Raw genomic sequence first — 24,578 nt, 5'->3', positions numbered from 1 at the left:
AGCAAACCCTTTGAATAATTCCTGTTTGTTCAATGATTTGAGAGAATGAACTTATGTAAGACTTTGTATTTTGTTAAAAAAAAAAGGAGGTGGGGAGCTTGTTGGATTAGGCAGCAAAGCTCCCTTCAGGAATGTTGAGTTTTAACTGTAAAGTATGTGTGAGGTCAGGCATTTATTTCAAAGATTAATTGAAGATTAGGTTCCTGTGAACTCTGTTTAACCTGCATTTCTATTCCTTTCTGTGCAGCAAAAAATTCTTACAACTGAAACCTCCTTTTTATTGTTCTTCTAGCTTTTTCACCTTAGCCAGCATAAAGCAGCAAGGTTTACAATAAACCCATGTTTGTGCAGAATTCCCGTCAAGTGTGAGATCTGACTTCAGAGCTATAACCTCAGCATACTTCTTCAAAGTCCAGTACTCACGAGAAATGATTTGGTTTGATTAAAACCACTTTTGATTTAATTGAAGTGCTCTTAATTCTCCTGCTGGCTAGGGATATGGTGGATGTTATAAAATGGGGCAGTAGGAATGGTTGTGTTGTGCTTCACTGTTTTGTGAGAGAAAGAAACCAGTGCCTTGTTCTGTCTCCCTAGAAGATTGTCAGAGCAGGCTCTTTTTTTTTCTCGATGGGACTGGACTGGACTGGAGGAGAGCGGTGGGAAGTGACTGCTCTGTTGCTCTTAAGACAACCAAAGCACCGGGGGCAGCAGGCAGCAGCAAGTTCTCACATCCCCTTTGCATCAGGGAAGCAGGTCCCCTGCGTTGCAAGGGAAGCTACTGGTGCTGGTTGCTTCCTGTGTGTGACAAAATGTCCTCGGGCTGGTTTGCTTTGTCATTGCTTCTGAAAGCTCCTAGGTGGGATGTTTGGGTCCTGCCCTGGCACAACCTCGGGGTGGATGATCTCCTCTGTGTGCTCAACAGAGAAGTGTCAGTGTGATGGTGCAGTGCTCATGCTGGGTGCCATTGCTGCTGCGCTTCCACATCCAGAAATACCATGGGAGCCTGATTAGCCTTGACACCAGACAATGAGAAAAAACTGATCTTATTAACATGTGGCATCACCCATCTTTACTTACATTTGGTGTTTCGTTTTTGCTCATTGCTGAGAAAGCAAAGATGAGCTTCACTTGGTGGTGTGTTTCTTTTAAAATTTAGCAGTTTTCTGGGGAACTTTTCATTATAAGATACCCAGATGTAGTCCTGCAAAGGAGGATGTAGCTAGTCTTGCAGCTCATGAGGCAAACCCTTCTGTAGTCTTGAAATTACAGAACTAAAGACTGTTACATGAAAGCCAAGTGCATCAAGTTGTGGTGAAAAGTATTTATCAACTTCCTTTCCTCTTGTATTGCAACATCTATGGCTATTTTAGAGCTTGCTACAAATGATTAATTTTTGTTTGAAAAGTGTTTTTACATACTTACTGGGAACTCTGTCCAAAGTGCCTCCGGGTGCTTTTTCATTTTGAAGTTGGGCCATTTCTAGCTCTTCCTTGTCATGGGTATGCGTAAAAATAGCAGTTTCCTGATGAGGATTACTTTGCCTGGCTGGTTTTTTTTTTTTTTTTTTTTCCCAAAACCATGGTGCAGCTGTGTCTTTACAGCTGAAGAGCCAGGCAGACGTTGGGATATTAACACAGTGCCTTTGGCAAACGTGTTGCTTCCATTCAGAACAGAAAATGTCTGTGATGCTGACCGTTTGTTTAGGAAGAAGTGATTGGTAATGTGGTCCCTTAACAACAAAAGTTTTAATAATTTGGGTGTTTTTAGCAATGTTTTAAATATCTAGTGCTTGAGTTTTTGGCATCTGGTATTCACAAAATACAGTCAAGTTTTTTACATGCTCATTGTCGCTGTAAAAGAGAATTACTTGTTGGCATTGGACCAGGATGTAAGGATTTCTCTGAGTTTTTTGATGCCATTTTCTGCAGAAGCAGAGGAATTGGATGGGTGATCAGTGAAAGATTAAAATAGACATGTGATGAGTGAGCTGGTGTTAGTCAAGGAATACTGTAATAGAAGTACAAAGTGCTTGTGTCAGACAATTACTCTGAGATATGGGGTAAACAAAAAAATAAATTAACAAGATGATTTTCTTCATGCTTAAGGGTCTTGGAGTGAAGCAAGAGCAAGCAGTTCCCAGGCAGGGTCTCAAACCACTCTGAGTGCTGGCTGTGAAATTCCTGTTGCTTTCCTGGGGGCCATCTCTGGATAGCCAGTGGGTTCAGCTAACACCAGAGAAGTTTCATAGCAGCCCATGAGAGAATGCAGTCATATGGGCCTAGGGCCTCCTTCCACCAGAATGCCAGGACTTTTTAAATAATAGAGGTAGCAATGCCCTAGATGTGATTTCTAGTGAAGAAAAGGAGACAGAAATTGGGATAATGCATCTGATTGCCACGAATGTGGTCTGCAGGCAAGGAAGGGACACTAAAGAACAACATAATCCCCTGCCAGAAAAGTTGATTTTGAAATCACATTTGCCAGTGGCTTGAGCATGACACCTGATAAGTGTCAGACACTGCTATCCATCTTGCTTATCCACATCTGAAACTTTTGGCAAATAGCTGCCAAATATTTTTAATGTCTCCATGTGCTTTGCCTCAGTGTTTTTTATGGTACTGAGCTGCTGTGTTGCATAGAGTTCATGGAAAGATGCTTTGCTTCTCACTGCAAAGGCACAAGGTATTGCAAGTGCAAGGGTCTTGTGAGTCTCACCTCCCTGCTCTGTCTGTCCTGGCCTTCCTGCTGTGCTCTTTGCTGGAAATGTTGAATGAGGCAAATCTTGTCCCAGGCTTCAGCTTTCCCTGCTGATTGACCCCTGTCTGCGTCCTCTTCTGCACTAAAAGAGATTATAAAATAGAGCTGTAACAGAGCCTTGAAGTAAGAAATGACAAAAAAATCTTTTTTCCTAATTAATGCAATTTTTATTTTCAAAAGGGATGTGCTTATCTTGAAAGGGGGCAGAGCAGCTTTGTCAGCACTGCAGTTTCTGAATCTGAGGGACAGCAGTTTGGAGCCTGTTGCTTTGTGCTGCTGCAGCAGAAAGCATGGAGCAGATCCTTCAAAAAGGGCTTGAGGGCCTGGGGAGTGCCAGTCCCACTGGGGAAGAGACTCCTGTGGAAGGACTGATTTTCATGCTTGTCTTTATTTTTCTCTCATCACATTTCAAAACAAAAGGATGCTTCTACGAAATCAAATGTTCTTAAAACTAGGTAAGAAATGCCCAGCTCCTTTGGTTGATAGGAAATACAAAAAAAAAAAAAATCCTCTTCCCTTCTAATGTAAACCTAATTTCACTTCTTTCCCCAACAACTTAGTAAAGATCACAAAACTATGACTCAAGTAGGTTAACTGGGGCCTGAGCACCATCTCTGCTCCACTTTACACACAGGATGGGAAAAGCAGTTCTGTTTCATGGAGAGACCTCTGCAAGAGCATCTCTGCTTCCCGTTCCTTTTCATCTTCCCGGATTTACTGACGTCCTTTCTCTTCACATGGTGTGAAATTTGTCTGTGTCATCAGTGGCACCTGTACATAGAAATGAGTTTGCACTCATGCAGTCTGTGGAGGCAAGGTGAGCTGCTTGGGGTGGATCTATGGGGAAGAGCCCAGAGCTGACAACAAGCTGAGTAGCTCACTCATGTGAGGTTGTCCTGTGCTGGAGGAACCATGGTATGGAAAAATAGCTGTGTCTAATTCCTGGGTAGCTAAGCTTGAACCAGTCACATACTCAGTAATGCCAACTGGTTTGCAGTGAAAACACATTCCCCAAAGAACAGAGCACTAGGCTTTGCTTTGAAAACATATTTGTCTCACCATCCTTCTCTCCCTTGTTAATTCCTTGTGGGTTTAGGGGCATTTTCCCAACAGGTGCTGGGTGACCCCTTACTCCACTGTGCAGGTCCTCCTTGCACTGTGGTGCTGGTGCTGCTCTGGGATGAGTGTTAAAGGACAGTCAGCTGCTGAAATTGCCTCCCAGTCAGTAAGGAGATTTTGGTTGCTGTGTCATATCTTAATAAGTTGTTGCTTTTAAACTGTGGTCCTGAATTTGCCAGCCAAAACCTCTGGCTGCATCAGGTTTCAGGAGGTGGAAGCAGAAACCATCAACACTCCCAGCAACAAGGAAAGCTGCTTTTTCCACCTGAAGGACAGACCCGTTGCTTGGTTAATGTTTCTGGGAAAGAGGGGAGATTGCTGATGGGGAAAAGCAGTTGGCAGCTTCCTGACTGTCAGCAGCTGACTGTTCAATCTTGATGCAGCTGTGGCTTTCCAGCAAAGACGTCCCCCCACACTTGTTGACCTTCATTATGGGAAGAAAGAATGAGTTCCTCTTCAGTGTGATCTGGATGGCAGCAAGTGTCTGATTTCTACATGATAAATGTTAGAGCTTTCTTACAAGATCCAAATCTTATCAGCATGGGCCAGGTTCTGATACTGCCCTCAGACGCAAGAGGCAGTGGCATGACAGGGATGCCATTTGCTGCGTGGGCTGTGATGCTTTGGGTGCAGGGGTGAAACATGGATCAAGTCCTGAGCTCAGATGTGACCCAGGTTAAGAACTAATTTTAGCTCAGGCTGGATTTAGAAATCCCCCCAGCTGGACCCAAACCTCTCTCTGGCTTGCCAGCTCTTTGTTATTTTGAAACAGGAGAGATTTTTGCTTTCAGTCACCAAAGGTTGGTTTGTTGAACACAACCTGGTGGCAGAAAGCATCTTTAAATTTAGCTGGACTGTCTGCCTGGAGGGGATCTCACTTCTGAGGGGCATGAGGGTGATTTTGGGCATTTAACAGGGCAGCTCATGGGTACTCCCTGAGATGGACGAATGTGCTCAGGGTCCATTGGATGTCCAGGTCTCACAGATCTAATCCCACTTCACCAGTGAGTATCAGGGAAGAAAACTGTTCTGCCTTCCCAAAAGACAAGATGGGCAAAACAAATGCTCCCTGTGTTGAATCCACCTGCCATCCAGACACTCTCCCCTGCACTCTGTCTGGCCTCCATATATTTTTTCCAGTTGCCATCAATCTCTCTTCACTGTCCCAGCTCTGCTTGTAACAGATGTAGCCTTTTCTGTACTGGCTGCTCCCCAGAGCAGTGACCTGTACAAAATATGGATTTCCACTTTCTCAGCAGAGAAAATAAAGAGCTGAGCATCACAGACGGGACCTCCAGCTGCTCCAGCTGTCTGCTGACTTTGCTGCTCCGAGGGGATGAGTTTTTGAGGGATGCAGGGGTCAGCTTGGATTCCCATAGAAGCCAGGGCTGAGCTCCCATCAGCTAGGGCAGGGGAATACCTGACCCTGAGTGCAGAGTGACCCCACAGCTGTTACAGTTTATCTGATTTCTGGGCAGTTGTCAATGAGAAACTTCTTTATCAGGACCCCCTGCGTGGACAGATAGTGCCTTGCCTGTGAGCCTTGATGATAAGGGCCAGGACTGTGGGTACCCCTATACCCATGGGAGTCCATCTGGCTGCTTGTCAGGAACACAGGCTGCAAAGAAAACCAGTGCTGCCTGCTGAGGAAAAGCAGCAGAGAGAGTAGCCTGAAACTGCCATGTCAGACCACTCCTCTGGACTGATCTGCTCCACCAGTGTTTACTTGGGCTAGAGCAGAGCAGGGGTTGATGTTCAAAGAATTGGCTGAAACCCCGCTGTGATGCCCCTCTTGGATTACTGCTCAGATTTTCTTTTGCCCTATATTCCCTGCCCTCATCAGCAGAATAGATGTCCCCATGCCAGGCACTCCTGCAGTGTGCTCCACATTTAGTGATGTTACTGAATTAGTGATCACTGCTGAGGTCAGTTGAGAGATACAACAGCCCTGAGAGTTACAATTAAGGAGCAGTTCAACACTTTAGATTTTGAAGTGTTTATTATAGTTTAGGGCTAATCCCAGATTTTTCAAGCACATAATGGAAAGTTCTGGGTGTCTGCTCAGAGGTCTGGGTGCACAGTGCCAAGGCAGCCTTCTCCCTCCACCTGCTCCCCACTCCCCAAATTAATACCTTACAAAAATGCAAAGCGAGAGCTTTGCAGATTAAGAAATCTGCTTTGCATGCAATTTGAAAATTATGGCAGCACTTCAGTGCAGTAGCTGTAAGCAAGACCCCAGGAGCAAGCTGTGTTCTCAAATACCTGCTTCTCATTTATTTGCTTCTTTTTGTAGGTCTATTCTTTTGGGATGTTTAATCTTTCAGTTTATAAACACAGGATCTATGCAGGAAGAATATTATCCTATGAATTTTCCTCACAGTATATGGAAGGTAAATTTGAGGTAGCTGACCTCAGTGTGATGATTCTCTCCACTGTGGATTTAAAATATTTAACTTAAAATCCTGTTTCTCTTAAACTCTGATAGTCACACCATGACACATTTCAAAGTTAGTGTTAGTGTATAGTATAGCTCATGTGCTATTATCTATTTAAAAAAGAAAAAGTGTGTTAACTTTCAGTAGTTTTTGGTCTCTAGCCCAAGATGAGATTTTTAAAATTTGAACTGATTATTTTCATTGTCAGCTGACATTATTGTCTGTCTTGAGGGGTTTACAGATGATGTTCCTTGGCCATCCCATGACACTCCACAGAGGACATGCTTTATTTTAAGACTTGCACATCCCAGACTGTTTCAGATCCAGGTCTCCAGTCACTTCCATGTTTGTAGGCAGGTGGAAAACTTTACTCGCCGAGCGCAGCGGCGTGCGGACACCGGCAGTGCACAGGGCAGGAGATGAGCACAGGCTGACGCCCCCTGCGGGCTTCAGGGCCCCCTTACACAAGTGTACGTGATACAGGGATGAAACAATTTGCTTCGGGCTTCCCACAGTTACCAACCGTAAAATGGTCTCATTTCCTGAGGCGTGCTGCTGACAGAGAAAAAAATAACAAAACTATGTGGCAAAACTGCCAATGCTACAAGTTCCTTCATCAGCTGATGGTCCAAGACAGATAACTTGGCTCTGTGAGATCCCCTTCCCGATACAGGCAATTTGTAACTCCCCTATCCACAGCAGCTCGCCTGGCTCCTGCAGAATTCCCAGTACCCCACGACTGTGCCCACTGGTGGGCATCACTCTGGCTGCATCCCATGGGGTTTCCAATGCTATGGTGGAAAATGCCCTGGGCCAGTGGGAAGGGCAAAAATAGCCAGTGGAGGTTTGCTTTCCCACACAGAGGGGTGTTTGTGCACACCGGAGGGGTGTGGAACAGGTCAGAGTGTACCCGTGATCAGTGGAAAGCGAGAGGTGTTATTGTAGAGATGGTTTCCACAGCCTTCAGCAAGTGGAGGATGATTGTCTCCCTCATGTGTCTGCCCAGCTTCCTATTGATGCACAGCACTGCCTTAAACAAAAAGAAAAGAAAAAAGAGTTGATGCTAAAAATACAAAGTAGAAATGAGGCTGGTAAAATAACCACTGCACTGCACACAAGTCCTTCCCCACCTGCTTGGTTTGAGTCTCCTATTTTTCCCATGCCAGAGAAAAAACCCTGTGTGCAGAGGTTCCTAATAAAACCGTATTAAGGCTGAACATGTAACTCAAGCCCTCAGTCTGGTGGTAAATCCCAGCCTGGAGAGGTGAAGGGGCTGCTGGAGGAGTCTTTTCGGCTCCTTCATGGGGTTTTGGTGCAACACCGTGCCCCGGAGAAAGTCACTGCTCAGCCCAGATCCCCCACTGGGGGCCTCCGTGGACTTTCCACTATGTAAAAATAGATTTACCACAGACAACTTGCACTATCAGCCCCCAGCCGCGACAAGGTACTGCAGCACGTCAGGCCCACATGTTGCTGCCCCAGTTAATCCAGCAGCTCTCAGCAAAACGGAGAAAATTCTCCACTGCTTTGATAACCTTGTTATTTGTAATTTATTCTTAAGTGAACTCGAGCCTGGTTTAATCACATACAAAAGGCAAGCAAAAAGCATGAGCCAGCTGAAGGGCAGCTTCTCTATAACTGTCTATATAAGAACTGTCATGGCTTTTCAGACATGTTCCTTGTGGAGCCACATGTGACCAAACCCTTTGCCACATTCCCTGGGGTATTTGCACCCACACAATGATGATCTGGCCAAGCAAATCAACTACGTCCTTCCAGAAAGGAGTTGATGTGTTTCTGCCAGAATATATTCTCCAACTTAATACTTTTTTTTTTTCCATTTCCACTGTGAATAGCTAAGATTCTGCTTTCAAAACTCCCTCCCCCCAAGCCTGGCATGATATTCCAGAGATAATTTACTTCTGTGGAAAAAGATGATCCCAGTCAATGAAACACGTACTGACTGCGAGTAGCTGGCTCCTAACCTTTCTGGTGAACTGGTGTGGGTTTGAGGCAGGGAAAAGCATTGTCAGTGCCAATGTAAAAATGCACTTGACCGAAAATCAGGGAACATGAAGCACAGCTATTTCTCTGTAGAGGCCTCTGATCATTGGGCAGGGTCTGGGTGGCATGTGTGTCCAGACCACAAGCTGCCAGCAGCACCACCTTCAGTCCAGCTGGTGGGTCCTGGGTTTGCTTTTCTCTTCTGGCAAAACAGGAGATGAAGGCAGAGGGGACTTTTCATTTGGATTGATGAAGGTCATGAGGCCACAGTGCTGGGCTTTTCTGTTCATGTCTCACTCTCGTCAATCAGGAAGTGGTGACGCAGGTTATGGGTTGGGTTTGAGGTTTTGGAAACCTTTTCTAAAACTCGATCTCCTCGCTACGTCTTATTCTGAAGTGTGAAGCTGTGGTGAAGGTTCGTTGTGAGCAGAGGGATGCCAGCCAAAATGCAGCTCCTTATCAGATGTAACGGGAGGATTTTCCTGGCTATTTGTTTAATCCTCTTTGTGGGATACACAGCACAAGGTAAAACGGGGCGGTTGTTCTCTCGGTAATCCTCTTTCTGGGCTATGCAGTATAGGCCGAGTAGGCAGACTCTGTATTTTTCAAACTGGCCTTCTTCTGGGGGTAATGAGATCTACTCAGAAAGTCTGTTCTGTCAATATTTCCTTTTCTGGAGGGGGAATTTTTGCAATTGGAGCATTTCAATGTCCCAGACCTTTTGAGAAAAGACTTCATAAAAAATGTTGCTGCATGTGTGTGTATTTTCAGTCTATATATTTTAATATATATTTTTCTAAATGTCCCTTTGATAGCGGTCTGGCTACTGCTGTTACTCAGTGAAGGAGTTACAGACATAGTATGTAACAGTCACCATGTCATAATTCCTCATCTGCTTTTTTTGGGGCAGCAGGAAAGGAAAGTAGTTGTAAGTATGAAGAAACTAAACGGTTTATTTGGTAAAATATTGCAACATACAGCACTAAAACAACGAAAAGGAAATACTGATTCATGATGCTGTGCCCCGTGGATTTGTTTCTTGTGAGATAAAAGTGCTCTTCAAGCATGTAGAATATGATTTGTCCACAAACCAAAGCTGTGATAGTGATAGGCTCTCATGTATTACCACTCGGAGGCTGATCTTTGAGGGATTTTGGCCTGCTTTTTCTACATTGCTTATTTGCAAATTTTTCAGCTGCAGCTGTTTATTTTGTTCCCACTGTTAGTATTAAAAACCTTCTTAATAATAGGCTAGGAGAAGAAAATAAGTATGAAAAAGGAATATACTGTAAAAGCAGCAGGAAATTACATCCGTGAGATCTTTTTTCTTTTGCAGCAGCATGTAGGAGGTAGCTGAAAGTCATCCAGTACATTATGGAAATATATAGGGCAATAGAGAAGTGTAATTACAGAAAGATATTCCCAAGAAACTGAGGAAAAAAATAGATAAAGTGCCAACAGGTTGACAGTACACCGGGAGGTTTCTGAGCAAATTAATTACATGAGACCAAGGGGAAGGATGAAATGCTTTTACCTTTGCTGTGTGTTTCCTTATTTTCTCTTTTTGATATTTTTCAAGACCCATGTTTTCAGTGACAGCCTCTATCAGGCACCTGGGGAGCACCAGAACAGAAAATGTGGGTTTACAAACGCTTGTCATGTCTAGGAGACACCTGAACTGTCTCTCCTGTGGCAAGAGCTCTGAGAGTTTCCATAAATTCCAAATCTGTTCCCATGGCACACATCGAGCTTACCTCCCCACCAAAACTCATCCCACTGAACTTGAAGGGGCAGAGCTGGAGCCAACAGAGGAAGGGAAAGCACAGGAATCAGCTCCCTGCTGAGCACATTGGCCCCAGAGATTTTCAGTTTACTTTCACATACCTCCACCGTCAAGGAGAGCTGCTGGCAGCAGAGCCCTCAGGTCCCCCATGGTCGTGCCACACCCTGAGCCGGGGATGAGTCTTGCTGTGATGGCAGTGGTTTCCTGTGAACTTCCTGGTGCCGTGTGTGAGGGGATTTCCTGGAATCTTCCATGGATTTCCTGGTGCTGGGTGCGAGATATGCCTGATGTCTCTAATGGCAAAGATGTCACTTAGGATGTCAGTAGCCATTTTAAAAAGTCTTCAGGGTTACTTCAGTTTTCCAGAGGCTGAACAATCAGGGCCACACAAATGACTTTCTTCTACTCCTTTAAGCTTTACTAGGCACTCATAAAGTTAATAGGACCTGGTGAGTAACGTCCTGGTCCTGGTGGATAATGTGTGGCTGATTCCATCAGGTGCTCCGATGCAGAGGGCGAGGTATAAGAGAGTGAGGTGCCAGCCTGACGCCTGGTCTGCTAACTGCATTGAAGAGAAGGGGCCCTGGTTTAACATGCCCACTGGTGGAGCCAACAGGATCCTTCCTCCCATGGCAGACCCATTCTTGTAAGTTCATTTACCACGCGGTTGTCATTAATTCTAGCACACAAAAAAGTCTATTATTCCTGCCTTGACAGTCCTGTCACAGCGTGGCTTGCCCACAGTAACCTGAGGTTTTGATGTGTTCATCTAAGAGATAAAAATGCCACTCTGCATTTCAGGATGAAAAGATACCAGGAGCTGGGTGACATATTCCCTCTCTCAGATGAGGATTCCGGCTCTGGGTCCAACACCATGGTGGAAGCAGAGCCAGCCTCTGGGTCAGGGCTTGGTGACAATGACAGCTTCTCTGAGGCGAAGCTGCCCACCTTCCTGGAGGCCCTGCGAGACACCGAGCTGAAGGAAAAGCTGTCAGAGGAGGATTTGCTCCTGTAGGCCTGGAGGCATCGCTTTACGTGCCACTCCCTTGCCTCTTCCCCAGAGCCTGACCCGACAGCCATGGAGTGGTTTTAAACCAGCATCAATAAAAACTTTGCCTTAAGATCTTTACTGCTTTTACTCACTAAAAATGTTGTTTTTCAGCCTGAACTGCCGTTTTATGTGTGTGTGTTGGGGCAGCCATCCCAATGGGGGTAACAATAGTGAAGGGTGCACAGCCAGCTCTGTGGGGAGGTCATCGTGCCCTGAGGGAATCAATTCCAACCCTTGGTGCGTTGGGAGCCGCCTGCCCTTTTACAACAGTGATCCAATAGCGTATCCCGAAAAAGAGTGCGAAATCCTACGAAAAGAGAAAGCTTTATTATCGCGGTGATCGCCTGAGGGGAGCCCCGGCGCGCTGCCGCCTCCCGGCCGCCAGGCGGCGCCCTCGCGCGGCGGGCACGGGGCTGGAGGGGAGGTCACGTGCGGCGGGGCGTGGTCCCGCGCGGGGGGTGGGCGTGGCCTGGGGGCCGTAAGGTCACATGAGCAGGGGCGCGCGGGTGGGGGTGGCTGGTGTCGGTGCGCGCGGGCAGGGCTCGGGCCGCGGAGGGGGCGCGTACCATGGTAAGTGCGGCGGGGAGGGGGTGATGTGCGGGCTGTGCGGCGGGGGCGCCCAGGGGTCCGTACCATGGCGAGTGCGGGGCGGGGGGAGCGCGGCGCCGGTCCGCCATCGCCTGAGGCAGCGGCGGCCTGGGCAGGGCGGTGCCTCCTCTGCCCCTCCCGCCTTGCAAAAACAAGGGTTTGGGGGGTTATTAATTTTATTTACGGGTTAAAAGTGCCCGCGTGACCTCGGTAGGGCGGGGTTTGGTCGTGAAACTCGTGCCCCGCACAGCTGCCGTGGGTGAGAGCGCACGGACGGACCTGGGGCTGTCGGTGGATCTTCCGGCAGTGCCGCGAGGCAGCGCTGGCAGCTCTGGGCTGCGATCCTTAAGGATCACACCGTCCAGGAAACCGCGGCCGCCTTGTGCCGGCCAGGCTCGGCCAAGTGCTCTGTGTGCTCTAATGAAGAGGTTAAATAAATCCGTGTCCTAAGGAGTCATCTGGATCGATGGCTTTGTGTTTCGGGGTGTTCGGGTTCCTTAACACGTGTCTCTCTGTTGCACCTTGGTAGCTGCTTAGCACCGTGTGAAGCTGAGGCTGGGATTTCTGCACCCTCTGGCAGCCGCTGGCAGTCGCGCAAGTCCTTCAGTCCCGCAGCTATTACGCCTCAGGGCTGAACGCAGGTTGATTTTGGTCCTGATGTAGCAGAATCTCCAGCCTCTGTCTTCTGCACTAAACTAAGAGCATAGCCTGGCGTTGGGCCAGGTTCTGAAAACTCCAGGTCTCTGTTTACTTTCTCCTAAGCTGTAACATAATAAGCCTTATGATAGCTTCTTAAAATACTTCTTGTTTTGCATCATTTCTCGCAGCAGTATCTTCATTAGCACCTGGAGGAGATAACCAGCTGTTGACTTCTTTATGTTCTTGTTCTCTCTGGAGGTGATCATAGCTAATCTCGAAGGGGGGTGCAGTAGAAATATTTACACACAGTCTTCTGAGAAGTGAGGCATTATCAATGTTTGGTCTGGTTGACCATTTAAATTATTTGGTTTGTAATTCAGAAGGTACTGTGAGAGCATCTTGTATAGTGTTTGGTAAAAGGTAATGTGCCTACTTGTTTTGTTAGAGGGGAGTATAAGACTAATCTGGAAAACGAGTACAGTTTCTAAGGGAAAAATGTGGCTGTGCTCAAAAGAATCTTGTACTTAAAATAGTCTACAATTTGGAATTCTTGTTGAAACTTTCTTTTTCTCTTGCCTATCCCTGCCTGGAAGCTAGGAATCAGCAATTATTCTAGTGTAGAGTGTTTAATTAAAAAAAAAAATCAGCAGTCAATGCAAATCTGTGCTTGGCAGAGACTTGGAAGATCTTTTGGTCTTCCATCTGATGGCCTTGTTGGTCATCTGCTGCTCCTTTCCTCAGAATGTAAAGTAGGTATTAACTGGGTTTTAGTTAGTTAGATGCATCTTTATGGATTGAACTAGGACTGATTGCTGAATGGGGAAAAAGTCAGCTTAGTCTTGTGTGAATCACTCTTCTATAGCTCCAGCTTGCTCTATCTTCTCTTCACTACAAGGGGTGAGCACAAAGTCAGTGTTCCCACTGCTAAGCAATAGCATTCAGATCAAATCTTCCCCTAGGCTCTTCGTTTTTTTTTGCTGCATTTCAAACTTCAGGTCCACAGAATGTCTTGGAAAGTGCTCTTACTCCATTTCTTTTTTGTGCTGAATTGGTGAAGTGAGAATGATTGTGTTGTTGAAGCCTAGCTAGCAACAAAACACCACTGCAGCAGCTTGCTCACCTCCCCACCCTGTTGAGATGGGGAGGAGAAGCAAAACTAAAACTTGCAGGTTGAGATAATAGTTTAATAATTAAAGGACAGTAAAATACAATAATTATGGTAAATAATAACAATAAAAAAACAAGTGATGCACAGTACAATTGCTCACCACCTGCTGACTGATGTCAGACCCCTGTCAGCCCCTTCTGGGTAACTCCCTCAGTTTATAGACTGGGTAGGACATTCTAAGATGTGGAATATCCTTTTGGCTGGTTTGGGTCACCTCTCCTGACCATGCTCCCTCCCACCCTTTTTGTGTAATCTTCACACTGGCAGAGTGTGAAGCACAAAAAAGTCCTTGACTTAGGATGAACCTGACTTAGCAACAGCTAAAACATCAGTGTGTTATCAATGTTATTCTCGCACTGAATAAAAAAAAAATGGGACTGTACTAGCCTACTACTCTCTACTGAGAAGAATTTAACTCTAGAAGAAGTTACATCTGGAAAAAGTTAACTCCAGCCAAAATCAGGACAGACTGTTTCATGTATACCAAATTCATCTGATTGAAGCAAATGTTCTCATGAAGAACAGTGTAATTTTTCACTGAATTAGTGAAGTGTCGTCTGCTTTAGTACATCAAAGCAGATTAATGCCTAAATCTTTGGAGGAAAATGTTGACTTTTGTACTAATCTTGCTGAGTTTCCCATAGAACCAGTAACGTGTTTTGCAGCTTCTTGTAAGTGGTGTTTGTGTTAGGTCAGAGGATGATCTCCCATAGGTTCATGTGTTTGGTGCTGGTCTTGGAATACTGTGGAAAGATGAGGGCAAACATTGTGCCTCAAGCAGTGTTACAGATAAACATGTAACACCCTCTCTCTGATGGCAGCGTTGTGCAGCTGAGGTGGGCTGTGCGAGCACCGCTGCCTCTCAGAGCTGCTGGTGCTCTGTTTGCTGAGTTACTGTGGGCTGTAGGCAGGGGCAGCAAATAAAATCTCTATTTCCCTTCCCCAACTAGGGGGATGCTTTGCTCTTTGCATTACATCCCGTTGTTGTTTCTTTCCCCCCTACTTTTCTCTAGTGTTTTTTTGGTTTTTTTTTTTAGTAGTAGTAATGGTAATTATGCTGTGTACTTTTTATAAACATTATATTTTGTGAGAGCTGTCATTGCTTGTTACTGATCTGATTTCAGTTATTTGCTAGATGAACAGTTGTCCTTTGTCATCACTGTTTCTTGGGTCTCTAATAGATAATGGCTTTGTAACTTATTGGAAGCACAAATGTTTTTTCCCCAGTGTTTTCCCTCCAGCTGCAAGTAAACATGTTTAAATTTGAGTGTCCACTCTGTAGTAACTTATCCAATTGTTGTTATTTCAGAGTTTTCTTGGAAATCTTTTTGTTCCTGTTTGTGAGATTGATGTTGTTCTTAATGATGCTGAAACACGAAAACCAGCAGAAATCAAAACAGAAGATGGTAAAGTAGAAAAACATTTTCTCTTCTATGATGGAGAATCTGTTTCAGGAAAGGTAAATTTTTATTTTAAAATAGCTGTTACTGTACTGTTTCTGGTATGCACATGCATATAGGAAGGTAAATGAAAAATACTTATAAGAGCTGCATTTTCAGTTTGTGTTGTTATTCTAAGAGGAGGCTGTTTCTGTGTATGGCCTTTTAACCATAGATATTCAGGCAGCTGATAAAACTGAACATTTTTGAATAGTAGCTCTTTATTTATTTGTAGTCATCCTGTATTTATGAATGAGCTTTTTATACAATGATGTGCAATCCCACCATTGCTTCTGACGAGAAAACTGTTCCAAACTGGATTCCCCTTCTTCCCTTTCTCTTTGAAGTCCGAAAGCCACAATCCAACACAGGTAACAGTAATTTTTGGCGGGTGCAGTCAAATCTGCTCTGCACACCCTGAAGATAAGCCTTGTGTTCCATGCCCTGAAGTGGTTCCTGGATTGCATCAGAAGAGCAACATACGAAGTTCAGCTGACTGCTGAGTCAACAAGAGTTTTCCTTACTGGAGAAAAAGACAATGAAGTTGAGATTGCCAGAGGGATTTCTCTACATTCAGTATTGCATCTAGGAACTCCTTGCTATCACTCTGTTTTACTGGAGCCATTCTCACTCTCTGAATATTCCTGTTATGATTCACTTTTCCTTCAAAAGACTTGAGTTCGATATTACTGTGTTCAGAGATTGACTTCTAAATGCCTGCATTGGCCTTGACTGATCTATGTTACTGGGCATCTTTGTGCTCTGGTGATACCTTTCTATACAAAGATCCTGCTTTTCCAGAAAGATCCTTTCAGGGATGTGAAGTTCACACAAAAGGACCTCAGGAAACTGAGAGAGGACCTGATAATCATTGGCTGGAGCACTGCCCACTTGTATTGACAATGCCTGAGACCTGCCTGATGATTTTTGGCTAACACAGAGTGGCATGAGGAGGTCTGGAAGGCCAGTAGTTTTTTGGACATCTTCCCTCTACCATGTCTTTCTTTTCACCACAAAGATGGATTATTTGGGTGGTTTACAAAGTACAGGAATTTCTCTGGTCTGCACTCCCTTATAAGAAAACATTCTATATGCTTAATATTTACACGTTTCAATAGAAATTAACCTTGTGGAATCCTTTCTTGTCTGTTTTTGACAATCAGAGTCACAAATGAAGGTCTTCATAGCAGATTTCATTATCTGTTATTTTTCATTGACTTACCCAAGACCAATATGTAGCTGTCTGCCAGGGACGGGACTGAAGCTCACTTGACATGAAGGAATCAATCTCGTGGCAGTTCTTTTTTGAGCTTCCAAATGTGACTGTCAGAAGATGCTTTGAAGCATCGTGATTGGCTGATGTGAACTCTGCTTCAGCTCTGGCTTGGATTCTTAATTTTGGGACTTGAAAGTTTCAATTTTACTTCAGTCTCATGGATGATTAGGTTTTTCTTGAAGGCTTTAGTAGTGCCTTAGAAATGCTTAATTTCATAATTAGCTGTTTGATTTGTCTGTCTTCAAGCTCAGGTAGGGCTGTTGAGAAGAGATTTTGGTTTTCATAGGCACGTAATGATATGTTTTCTTTTTCACTTGGATGATGTGTTAGAGTGAAAATGTTGAAAAAATTTAACTTGTGTTTGTTTGGTTTTTTCCTTGGTAGGTGAACATCTCCCTTAAACACGGGAAGAGACTAGAGCACCAAGGAATTAGAATTGAATTTGTAGGACAAATTGGTGAGTTTAAGCTATAAAGGGGGGTTTTAGGTGCTTGTGGTTTGTGGAACTTGGTACTTTTGGCTATCAGCAGTTCAGGTCAAACAATGCAACCTGTTCTGATCAGTGGATGGTAAGTGCCAGAGGAAAGTTACATCCTCCTTACTTTAAAGCAAGTGATGTACTAATTTGTGCTAGTAGAAAGTCTCTGGGAGAAAGATATGTACATGTGAGGGAGAATCGGGTTGATGAGTTAAAACTTTGATTAATAACCACTAGAGATTTAGGAAAAATAAGCTTGTGGTCTTGTCTGAAAGAGAAGAGGCATAGAAAAGAAATTATGACACAGCCTATAGGAAAATATTTCTAAAATTTCTATAGTAGAAATTAGTTAGTTTTCTAAAACCTTGTTTTGTACTGTTAGCACAGTGACTAATGCTTTTGAGATTCTCTGTGCTTTTTGGCAAGATAATGTGGTATTGACAATAAAAATGTAAATTTCTTATAACTATCTAAGTCTGCTTAGATTTGTACTATGAGGAACATTTATTATGTTTTACTTCTTACCAGTCGAGGTTATTTGTCTGCACCCTTAGGCTGATGCTAGAATTCCTTCCCGCTTAGACAGCTCTTTTCATTATTGTCCACCTTGGAAGCAATTATTCAAGTATTAGCCTCATACAATTGACTTTAAATGGAATTTCCTAATTTCTCTGTTTCTGATTAGTCAGTACCAGTAGCCTGTTTCTGAACTGTTGTGTACAAGATACGAGTGAGTTCTGACACCTGCTGCTTTATGCTTTGAGGTTTTGATCAGTGAGACTGTAAAATTAAACTTCCAGAATAAAGCAGCAGTGTGATGGGTGTTAGGCATTTAGAGACAGGGAAAAAAGAGCTCAAGTATGTCAGCTTTATTCTGTTGTCTTCTAATAGCTGTACAGATTGTTTTTCATCTGCTCTTGATTTGTAAATTTTATTCTCTATATGAATTTGATGTAGTGTTCCTTGAATTTCATGCATTTCTGGGACTTTCTGTTGTGATACATTTAGAAGTCCACAGAGCTATGCAGAAGTGGTTTGAACTATTGTTTTTTGTACTTGTCCAGGTTTTCTTGCATCCTTCCAAGTTTTAATACAGAAATGCAGGAAGTATTTAATGTAGAAATGCAGAGAGTGTGATCTCTCTGCACTCTTTGGAGACTACCTCAATATCAAAGCCTTATTTTAAACCCTCTCTTCAGAGTACAGCTTTTCTGACTGACTGTCACAGAAAGTATTTGATATGCAGCAGTATATAAACTTATCTATTAGAAAAATTCTAGAACTAAGTACACCTTTGGATAATTTGTGGTCACATTAGAAAATAGGAGTTACTGGTTAGTTTCTGTTTATACCAAGTTTGCAATGATAAACTGTGGAGTTGGTGTGTTTAGTTCATTTATTACTTTCTGAAGATGTTTGGTCTGTGTAAAACTGACTACCAATGCGGATGTTCGGTTTTGAACGGTAGAGAAGCTTTTTTTAGATACTGGAGTGTTTGTGTTTTGATTTTAAGGTAATTTTTGGTGTGAACTGCACAGCACAGATCTAGGGACAGATAACTGGCACTGCTCTGGGGACAGGAGATGCTGTTGCTTTGAAACTGCTTTTGTTTTCAAACGACTGACTGGGATCAGAGGTCATAATAATCCATTTTCGTTGTAGACTATTAGTAATAAACTGTTTGATAGATGTTGTTAATCTGCAGGAGACCAGTTAGGATCATGGGCCTGTCCTAAATCAGCCAGTCTTGACGTTGCTTAGGTTTTGCCCCTGCAGCAATAAATGCTGGAAGCCAAAACCAGGCAATGCTAATTACAGAGCATGCAAGGCAAGAAGTACTTATTAAAGCTAGCTAAACTGTCATTAAAAAACAATGCCATGCTAGTGAAGCTTTAAATGTGTTCTCTTCATTCGAGTTCGTTTTTTAGGGATGCTAACTGTAGGTTACTAGAATTGAAGGTAATTTGAAAACCTGGATAAAACATTTGGGCAAATATCTGTATTTTAATTGCTTCTGTTACACTCTCCCACCTGCTTCTGCCAAAATAAAGACAATTTTGCATGCTAAAAATAAACACTGAAACATATTCTCCTTTAACTTCCTAACTTTAGAACTCTTCAATGACAAAAGCAATACCCATGAATTTGTAAACTTAGTGAAAGAACTGGCCTTACCTGGAGAACTGACCCAAAGCAGAAACTATGACTTTGAATTCATGCAGGTTGAAAAGCCATATGAATCCTACATTGGTGCCAATGTCAGACTGAGGTTTGTAATTATTAAATCTTTTTTTTTCTCTCCTCCCCTGAAGAAAATTAATAATTTAACAATTATGCTGTCCCCTTTTCCTCCTTTTGGTTATTATATAGAACACGTAACAGCCAGTAGCTAGTGTGCCTTGATTGGAGTTGTTGAGATTGTTACAATGTGATTTGCTACTTAATTTGCAATTGCTCAATGCTCTTTTTATAAAAAAATTACTTCAGTTGAATCAAGTGAAGACAGTCCATGTCTCTCCTTTAAAAAAAAAACAACATTCCCACAATTGAAGAAAACACTCCTACATGTGAGTGTTTTGTTTTGTGTTTTGGGGTCTTACTCTTTTCTGCTTAGTCTCATGAGAATATACACTGGTCTTTCAAAGGCATTTGTACTTCAGAATTTGTACAAGGGAATTTGTACTTCAGAACACAAGGGCTCCTACTTAGTAAATCTGAATAATTCTGGCTAATTCAGTGGCATTCTTCCTAGGTATTTTCTAAAAGTGACAATTGTGAGACGGCTGTCAGACTTGGTGAAGGAATATGATCTGATTGTTCACCAGCTTGCTACGTACCCAGATGTAAACAACTCAATCAAGATGGAAGTAGGCATTGAAGACTGTCTCCATATAGAGTTTGAATACAATAAGTCAAAGTAAGTGTCAGATCACAATGCATTCAAGTAAATAACTTGGTTTAAAAGGGTACAGTATGTAATATTTGATGACCAACTTTGGCTTCTGGAGACTTCAGGTGTAAAGTACTAATTACATAATGGCCTTTTTGTTAAATAATTGGCTGCTCTGCCTTCAGTTGGAAGGTCACTAGCAAAAATTGAAGGCTTAATTTTTGCATTTACACCTTTTCAGTATGACTAATAGAACTTCCTTTACTGATACTGCAATGATGGAAGTACTGTAGTTGCTCTAGTCTGGCTGAGGTGCTTAGTTCAGTGGGGAAGTAAGCCCCAAACAATTACTGGGCAGACAGGATAACTGTCTGTGTGACTTGTATTCAGGAAGGTGTGAAAGTTGTGTTTATTTTTTAACAAAAAAACCCTGTTTTGTTCTTTTAAAGGTATCACTTAAAGGATGTGATTGTTGGAAAAATTTATTTCCTCTTAGTGAGAATAAAAATTCAGCACATGGAGTTGCAGCTGATCAAAAAGGAGATTACTGGAATTGGTAAGAGAAACAAAGTCCAGAGGAAATGACAAGTTGTGTGCCTGTTGAGCCTTATGCAGACTGGGAAAGTGAAGTCAGTAGTTGCAGCTCTGGCTGAACTAGTGCTTCATGAACTTCTTTCTCACTGGTGTTCAACTACCATTTGCATTTTGTGCTTTGGCAATAATACTTAGAGTCAACATTGTCTGTCTTTAATTGTTCTGGGGTAGTGACTCCTGTGACTCATTAATGGGAACCCTCATAAATGGAACTTGGGCATAAATATGGAGTAACTTAATCAGCCTTAATAGATAATGAGCAAGGGAAAATATGTTAAATGCATCCTGGATACCTCCTTGTCTCTACAGAAATTAACTGGTAAAGGGAGCTAGTAAATATTAGCATGAATCAGTTATGATCTAGAAATGTGTCATCTTCACTCATTCTGCAAACTGATACAATGGAAATACCAAGTGGCTTTGAAGCAGAAACAGCTTGATTATTGCAGGTCAGGATTGTACACTCTAGAATGAGGAAGGCAGTAAGAGGCTGTGGCTCATGACTTCATTTCCCAGTGGCAGTAGTTCTCCAAAGCTTCTTGTATGGAGAGTGAGAAAGCTTCCAATAGAGAAAGGGCAGAAAGCTCTACTTCATTTCTGGCTCTTGAGATGGCTGATAACCCTTCAGGTTTCTAGTGTGAGTATGGCCTAGCACTATCAGTTGCTAGCACTGCTCCCCAAACAGAGCAGTTTCACGATTCCAGCCCTTCATGCTTGTTCCTTATTCAAAGTTTGCATATCCAGTGCTCCTTTGAAGCTCTGGCCACTGCGCCTTCTGTGTGAGCATGACAGGGAGAGAATAAGAGGTGCTCTGCCTGGGAAAGGGTTTTGCTTGTTTCAGCTATGTCTAACCTATATGCAAGACCAAAAATGCAGTGCTGTGTTAATTTAAATGCAGCAGAGTGGAGATGGTTGTGATAAGGCTTTGTAAATGTTTAAACTGAAGTGTGTGTTCTCACAGTGAGAACTTGTTTCACCAGGACCCAGTACCACAACAGAGACCGAAACCATTGCAAAGTACGAAATAATGGATGGTGCACCAGTTAAAGGTAAATAACTGATTGTTTTAAAGAGTGAGCATTCAGTGATAAAACACTGTTTAAAAGATCTGGTGAAGAAAAGATGACTTACACAACTTTCTTTTCCTGGAGAAACCACACTTCTCCTTAGGTTGCTGAATTGATGGTGGATTTTCTGTTCAGAGCTGACGTTTTTATGGACTTAAGGCAATTCAGTCAGGATCCTAGTAACTTTTATCCTTATTTACCATTGGAAATTCTGTGACTGATCCTTTTATCAAACCTGACTTTTATGGTGTAGGCTCATTCTAGAGAGTTCAAGATACTGTTCCTTCCTGCTTTCCTTTTACTGAGAAAGGGTTCCCACTTTCCATTTCTTACTTGCCTCTGTGCTCAATGTTATGTTTCTGATTTTTTGGTGCTTTATTTTTGTCTTGTGTGTGCATGTTTCTTTTTTTCTTTAACCAAGGAACAGGCACAGGCAGTCCTTAGGAAAGTGCTCTTATTTTTCATGTCTTCTGAAACTGTATTAATTATTCCACTTTTAAGGAACTAATTCAAGCTTTTTTTTTTTTCTTTTAAAGGTGAATCAATTCCTATAAGACTGTTCCTAGCAGGCTACGACCCAACTCCAACAATGAGGGATGTGAACAAAAAATTTTCAGTGAGGTACTTCTTAAACCTGGTGCTTGTGGATGAAGAAGACAGACGATACTTCAAACAGCAGGTATGGTCTATAGCAGTCTTGTTGCAGAATTATCTGGGCTCTTGTACATGCTGCTTGGAGCTTTCAGCAGGTTAGAAGCCACCCGTGCTTCATGTGTGGCAAGCATTTCTGCTGGCCCTTGTGCTGGGAATACCCAGACAAAACACTATGTGGGTAAAATAAGATACTGGTGCGTTTGCTTGCTTTCTTAACAGAGGAATCTCCCCTCCAGCATTAGCCCAGGTTCAAAACTGCGAAGTCTTAATAAAAACTAAGACATTTGACTGAAAATGTTAGAAAAGATGAGGTGATGCTAGAGAAAGGAGTAGTCAAAAAGGTCACTGGAAGAAACTGTGTGGCTTAGATCAGAATCTTCTTATTATCAAGTAGACAATATAATTAAACATGGAAAACAAGAGGTAGCTGCAGCATTCAGTGGCTATGATAGGCTTTGGACTTTCAGAAAAAGAGAAATAAAAATTTCTTGAACCCTCTAACACTATGAGAGTGGAGGGTAGGATAGTTGAGGAAGAGGTGACTATTCAACATTGCAAGTGTTCAGGCAGTAACTAAATACGTAAACTTAATAGCATTGTCTTTGTGTTACTTTCATGTGAACTGCACTGGTAAGCAGTGGGGATGCATTTTTTTGTGGGCTGCTGTGTTTAGTTATCTTTTTTATTCTCCCAGAAGTTGTAGCTTAGCAGGAACTTAAGATACTTGATCTGTTGCCTTACTGGTAAATGTTGGTTTTAAGAGTGTTTTCTTCCCCAAATAGGAAATAATTTTATGGAGAAAAGCTCCAGAGAAGCTGAGGAAACAACGGACAAACTTCCACCAACGTTTTGAATCTCCAGAGTCACAAGCATCTGCTGAGCAACCTGAGATGTGAACTGGTCTAAGGTGAAAAACTTTGCAATGCTTCAGCAGGTTAAAGATGGTGGCAGCCTGTGGGAAGAGAAGGCCAGAATTCCCATTACAACTGTCTTCCTTCATCTTGCAGTGCTGCGTTTACCATACTACTAAAGCGTTCTTCAGTTAAACATTCAAGTATGTATATACATTTAAAATAAAGTGCTTTCTCAAACACTGGAACTTTCTTAAGCTACTATTTTATACTGCACATTTACTTTTATTTGATAATGTTATATGCACTTGGGTATGCATAAACTTAATTCTAGTTGTTTCCATGCATGGTAGGCTGGTATATTTGATTTTTGCTGCTCACCTCTACAGTGTAGGCTAAAGCATTTCCCTTCTCTCATGTTGTTTATTGCATGTTTGTTTCCAATGTTGCTTATTTGCTTTGTTTTGTTTTGAAACTGCATTAAGACACAATTGACTAAATCACACTAAAAATCAAGGTTTATGGTGCATTTGTCCTAAATCTCCTAATTACCACATTAGACAGAGTTTAACTGAAGCTGCACGTACATGCACTGGCTGTGGTAACTGTGGAGCCTTCAGACACCTCACCAATGGTTCTAAAAGGCTTTGAACCTGTCAATAACAAAAAAAGTTGGGAAAACATCTTTGCCCTCCCTCCTCCAGTTCTCTGTCAAACTTCTCTATGTCTTTCATGAGTCGCTTGTGACATCTGGGAGGCTCGTTACCCTGTAATTAGTAACTGTGGAGATGTTACGAGTTCACCTTCAGGTGATGAGCGGGTAAAGTGTTTGAACATACTTACCTTATGGATGAAGTAAATGCCAGTAACATTGATTATTTTGCAAATATGTGAGACCGTTTGCTCCTGGCTTCATGATTCCACTGTCTTCACAGTCAGTCTCTGCAACTGTCCTGACAGGAGAGGCAAAACATCGTCGAAGGACATCATACTGGGTCTGTTAGGGGGCAAACAAGCTTCTTGTAGTCTTCTGGAAAGGTATTTCAAGTCAGGCAGGCCTTAAAACTTAGAAGCTTGTCTGGCACAGCAGACTGTTTGTCTTTATCATCATCTCGTAGGCATTTATTGTTTGAAGAAGTAGCTTAAAGGAGTTAGCCAGCGTTCCTCTGTTTACCAGTGTGGAGTCTGTTGTCAGACCTGTGGCTTGGGCACAGATTGGAGCCTGCTGTGAGGAAGGCAACTTGTACTCGGGAGTTCACTTGGCCTTTAAGCCAAGGTTTCTCAGCTCCGGTGCAAGTGTCATTGGTAACCTTACTTTATGAGTAAGTAAATAATCAAATTACATTTCTGTAAGAACTGTTTTAATACTGCGGCACTTTGATAATGCAAAGACTCTGTGTACTTTATGCTAGGATACTCCTAACGTGGATATCTTTGGCTGAGAGCAAATCCAACTCCCTCATGTAAGTGCCTGTTCAGAAACTTAAAAGAATTAAAAAAAAAAAAAAAGCCAAATATTTTCATGGTCACTTGCATGTCGTAAACCTGGGAACGATGATTTTGAAAAACTTGATTGTACTTAACCAGCCTCAGATTGTGCAACCATGTGTAACGAGCGGGGCGAAAACATCCTGAGCTGCTATTTGAATTATTAAACCAGCTGTATTCTCACTAAACTCGGCTTGTCTGTGTTTGATGGGCGCTGCTTTCCCTGAGGGCTCCCGGCAGAGCGGCGGCTCGAGTTGCGCACGCGCGGGTGGGCGGGGCGGGCCGGGCGCGCGGTGA

At 43.0% G+C, this 24,578-nt stretch overlaps 2 protein-coding genes across 2 annotated transcripts; both read left to right on the top strand.

The window, feature by feature from the left end:
* Positions 1–8,512: 8,512 nt before the first annotated feature.
* Positions 8,513–11,261, top strand: SRGN (serglycin). The gene is made up of 3 exons (XM_057373748.1): positions 8,513–8,840; positions 10,597–10,744; positions 10,900–11,261. The coding sequence occupies exons 1-3, from the start codon at positions 8,750–8,752 to the stop codon at positions 11,111–11,113; spliced, it is 453 nt and encodes a 150-aa protein (XP_057229731.1). The 5' UTR covers positions 8,513–8,749; the 3' UTR covers positions 11,114–11,261.
* Positions 11,262–11,637: 376 nt separating this feature from the next.
* VPS26A (VPS26 retromer complex component A) lies at positions 11,638–24,485 on the top strand. Its single transcript, XM_057373743.1, has 9 exons — positions 11,638–11,719; positions 14,854–15,003; positions 16,644–16,716; positions 18,850–19,006; positions 19,490–19,654; positions 20,077–20,183; positions 21,202–21,270; positions 21,825–21,967; positions 22,725–24,485. The coding sequence occupies exons 1-9, from the start codon at positions 11,717–11,719 to the stop codon at positions 22,836–22,838; spliced, it is 981 nt and encodes a 326-aa protein (XP_057229726.1). The 5' UTR covers positions 11,638–11,716; the 3' UTR covers positions 22,839–24,485.
* The last annotated feature ends 93 nt before the right edge of the window (positions 24,486–24,578 follow it).

The sequence above is a fragment of the Malurus melanocephalus genome, unplaced genomic scaffold, assembly GCF_030028575.1.
Source record: "Malurus melanocephalus ecotype Western Australia unplaced genomic scaffold, MMel_1.1 scaffold_207, whole genome shotgun sequence".
NCBI lineage: Eukaryota > Metazoa > Chordata > Aves > Passeriformes > Maluridae > Malurus > Malurus melanocephalus.
This window is presented reverse-complemented; position numbering and strand designations above follow the sequence as displayed.

What these genes read in the sequence shown, in the direction of transcription:
- SRGN (XM_057373748.1), top strand. Translation starts at nt 8,750, where the DNA reads ATGCCAGCCAAAATGCAGCTCCTTATCAGATGTAACGGGAGGATTTTC. An exon ending in TGTGGGATACACAGCACAAG is followed by an intron (nt 8,841 to 10,596) that starts GTAAAACGGGGC and finishes TGATTCCATCAG; the next exon opens with GTGCTCCGATGCAGAGGGCG. An exon ending in CCCATGGCAGACCCATTCTT is followed by an intron (nt 10,745 to 10,899) that starts GTAAGTTCATTT and finishes TCTGCATTTCAG; the next exon opens with GATGAAAAGATACCAGGAGC.
- VPS26A (XM_057373743.1), top strand. An exon ending in GGTGCCAATGTCAGACTGAG is followed by an intron (nt 19,007 to 19,489) that starts GTTTGTAATTAT and finishes CATTCTTCCTAG; the next exon opens with GTATTTTCTAAAAGTGACAA. An exon ending in AAAGGAGATTACTGGAATTG is followed by an intron (nt 20,184 to 21,201) that starts GTAAGAGAAACA and finishes TTGTTTCACCAG; the next exon opens with GACCCAGTACCACAACAGAG.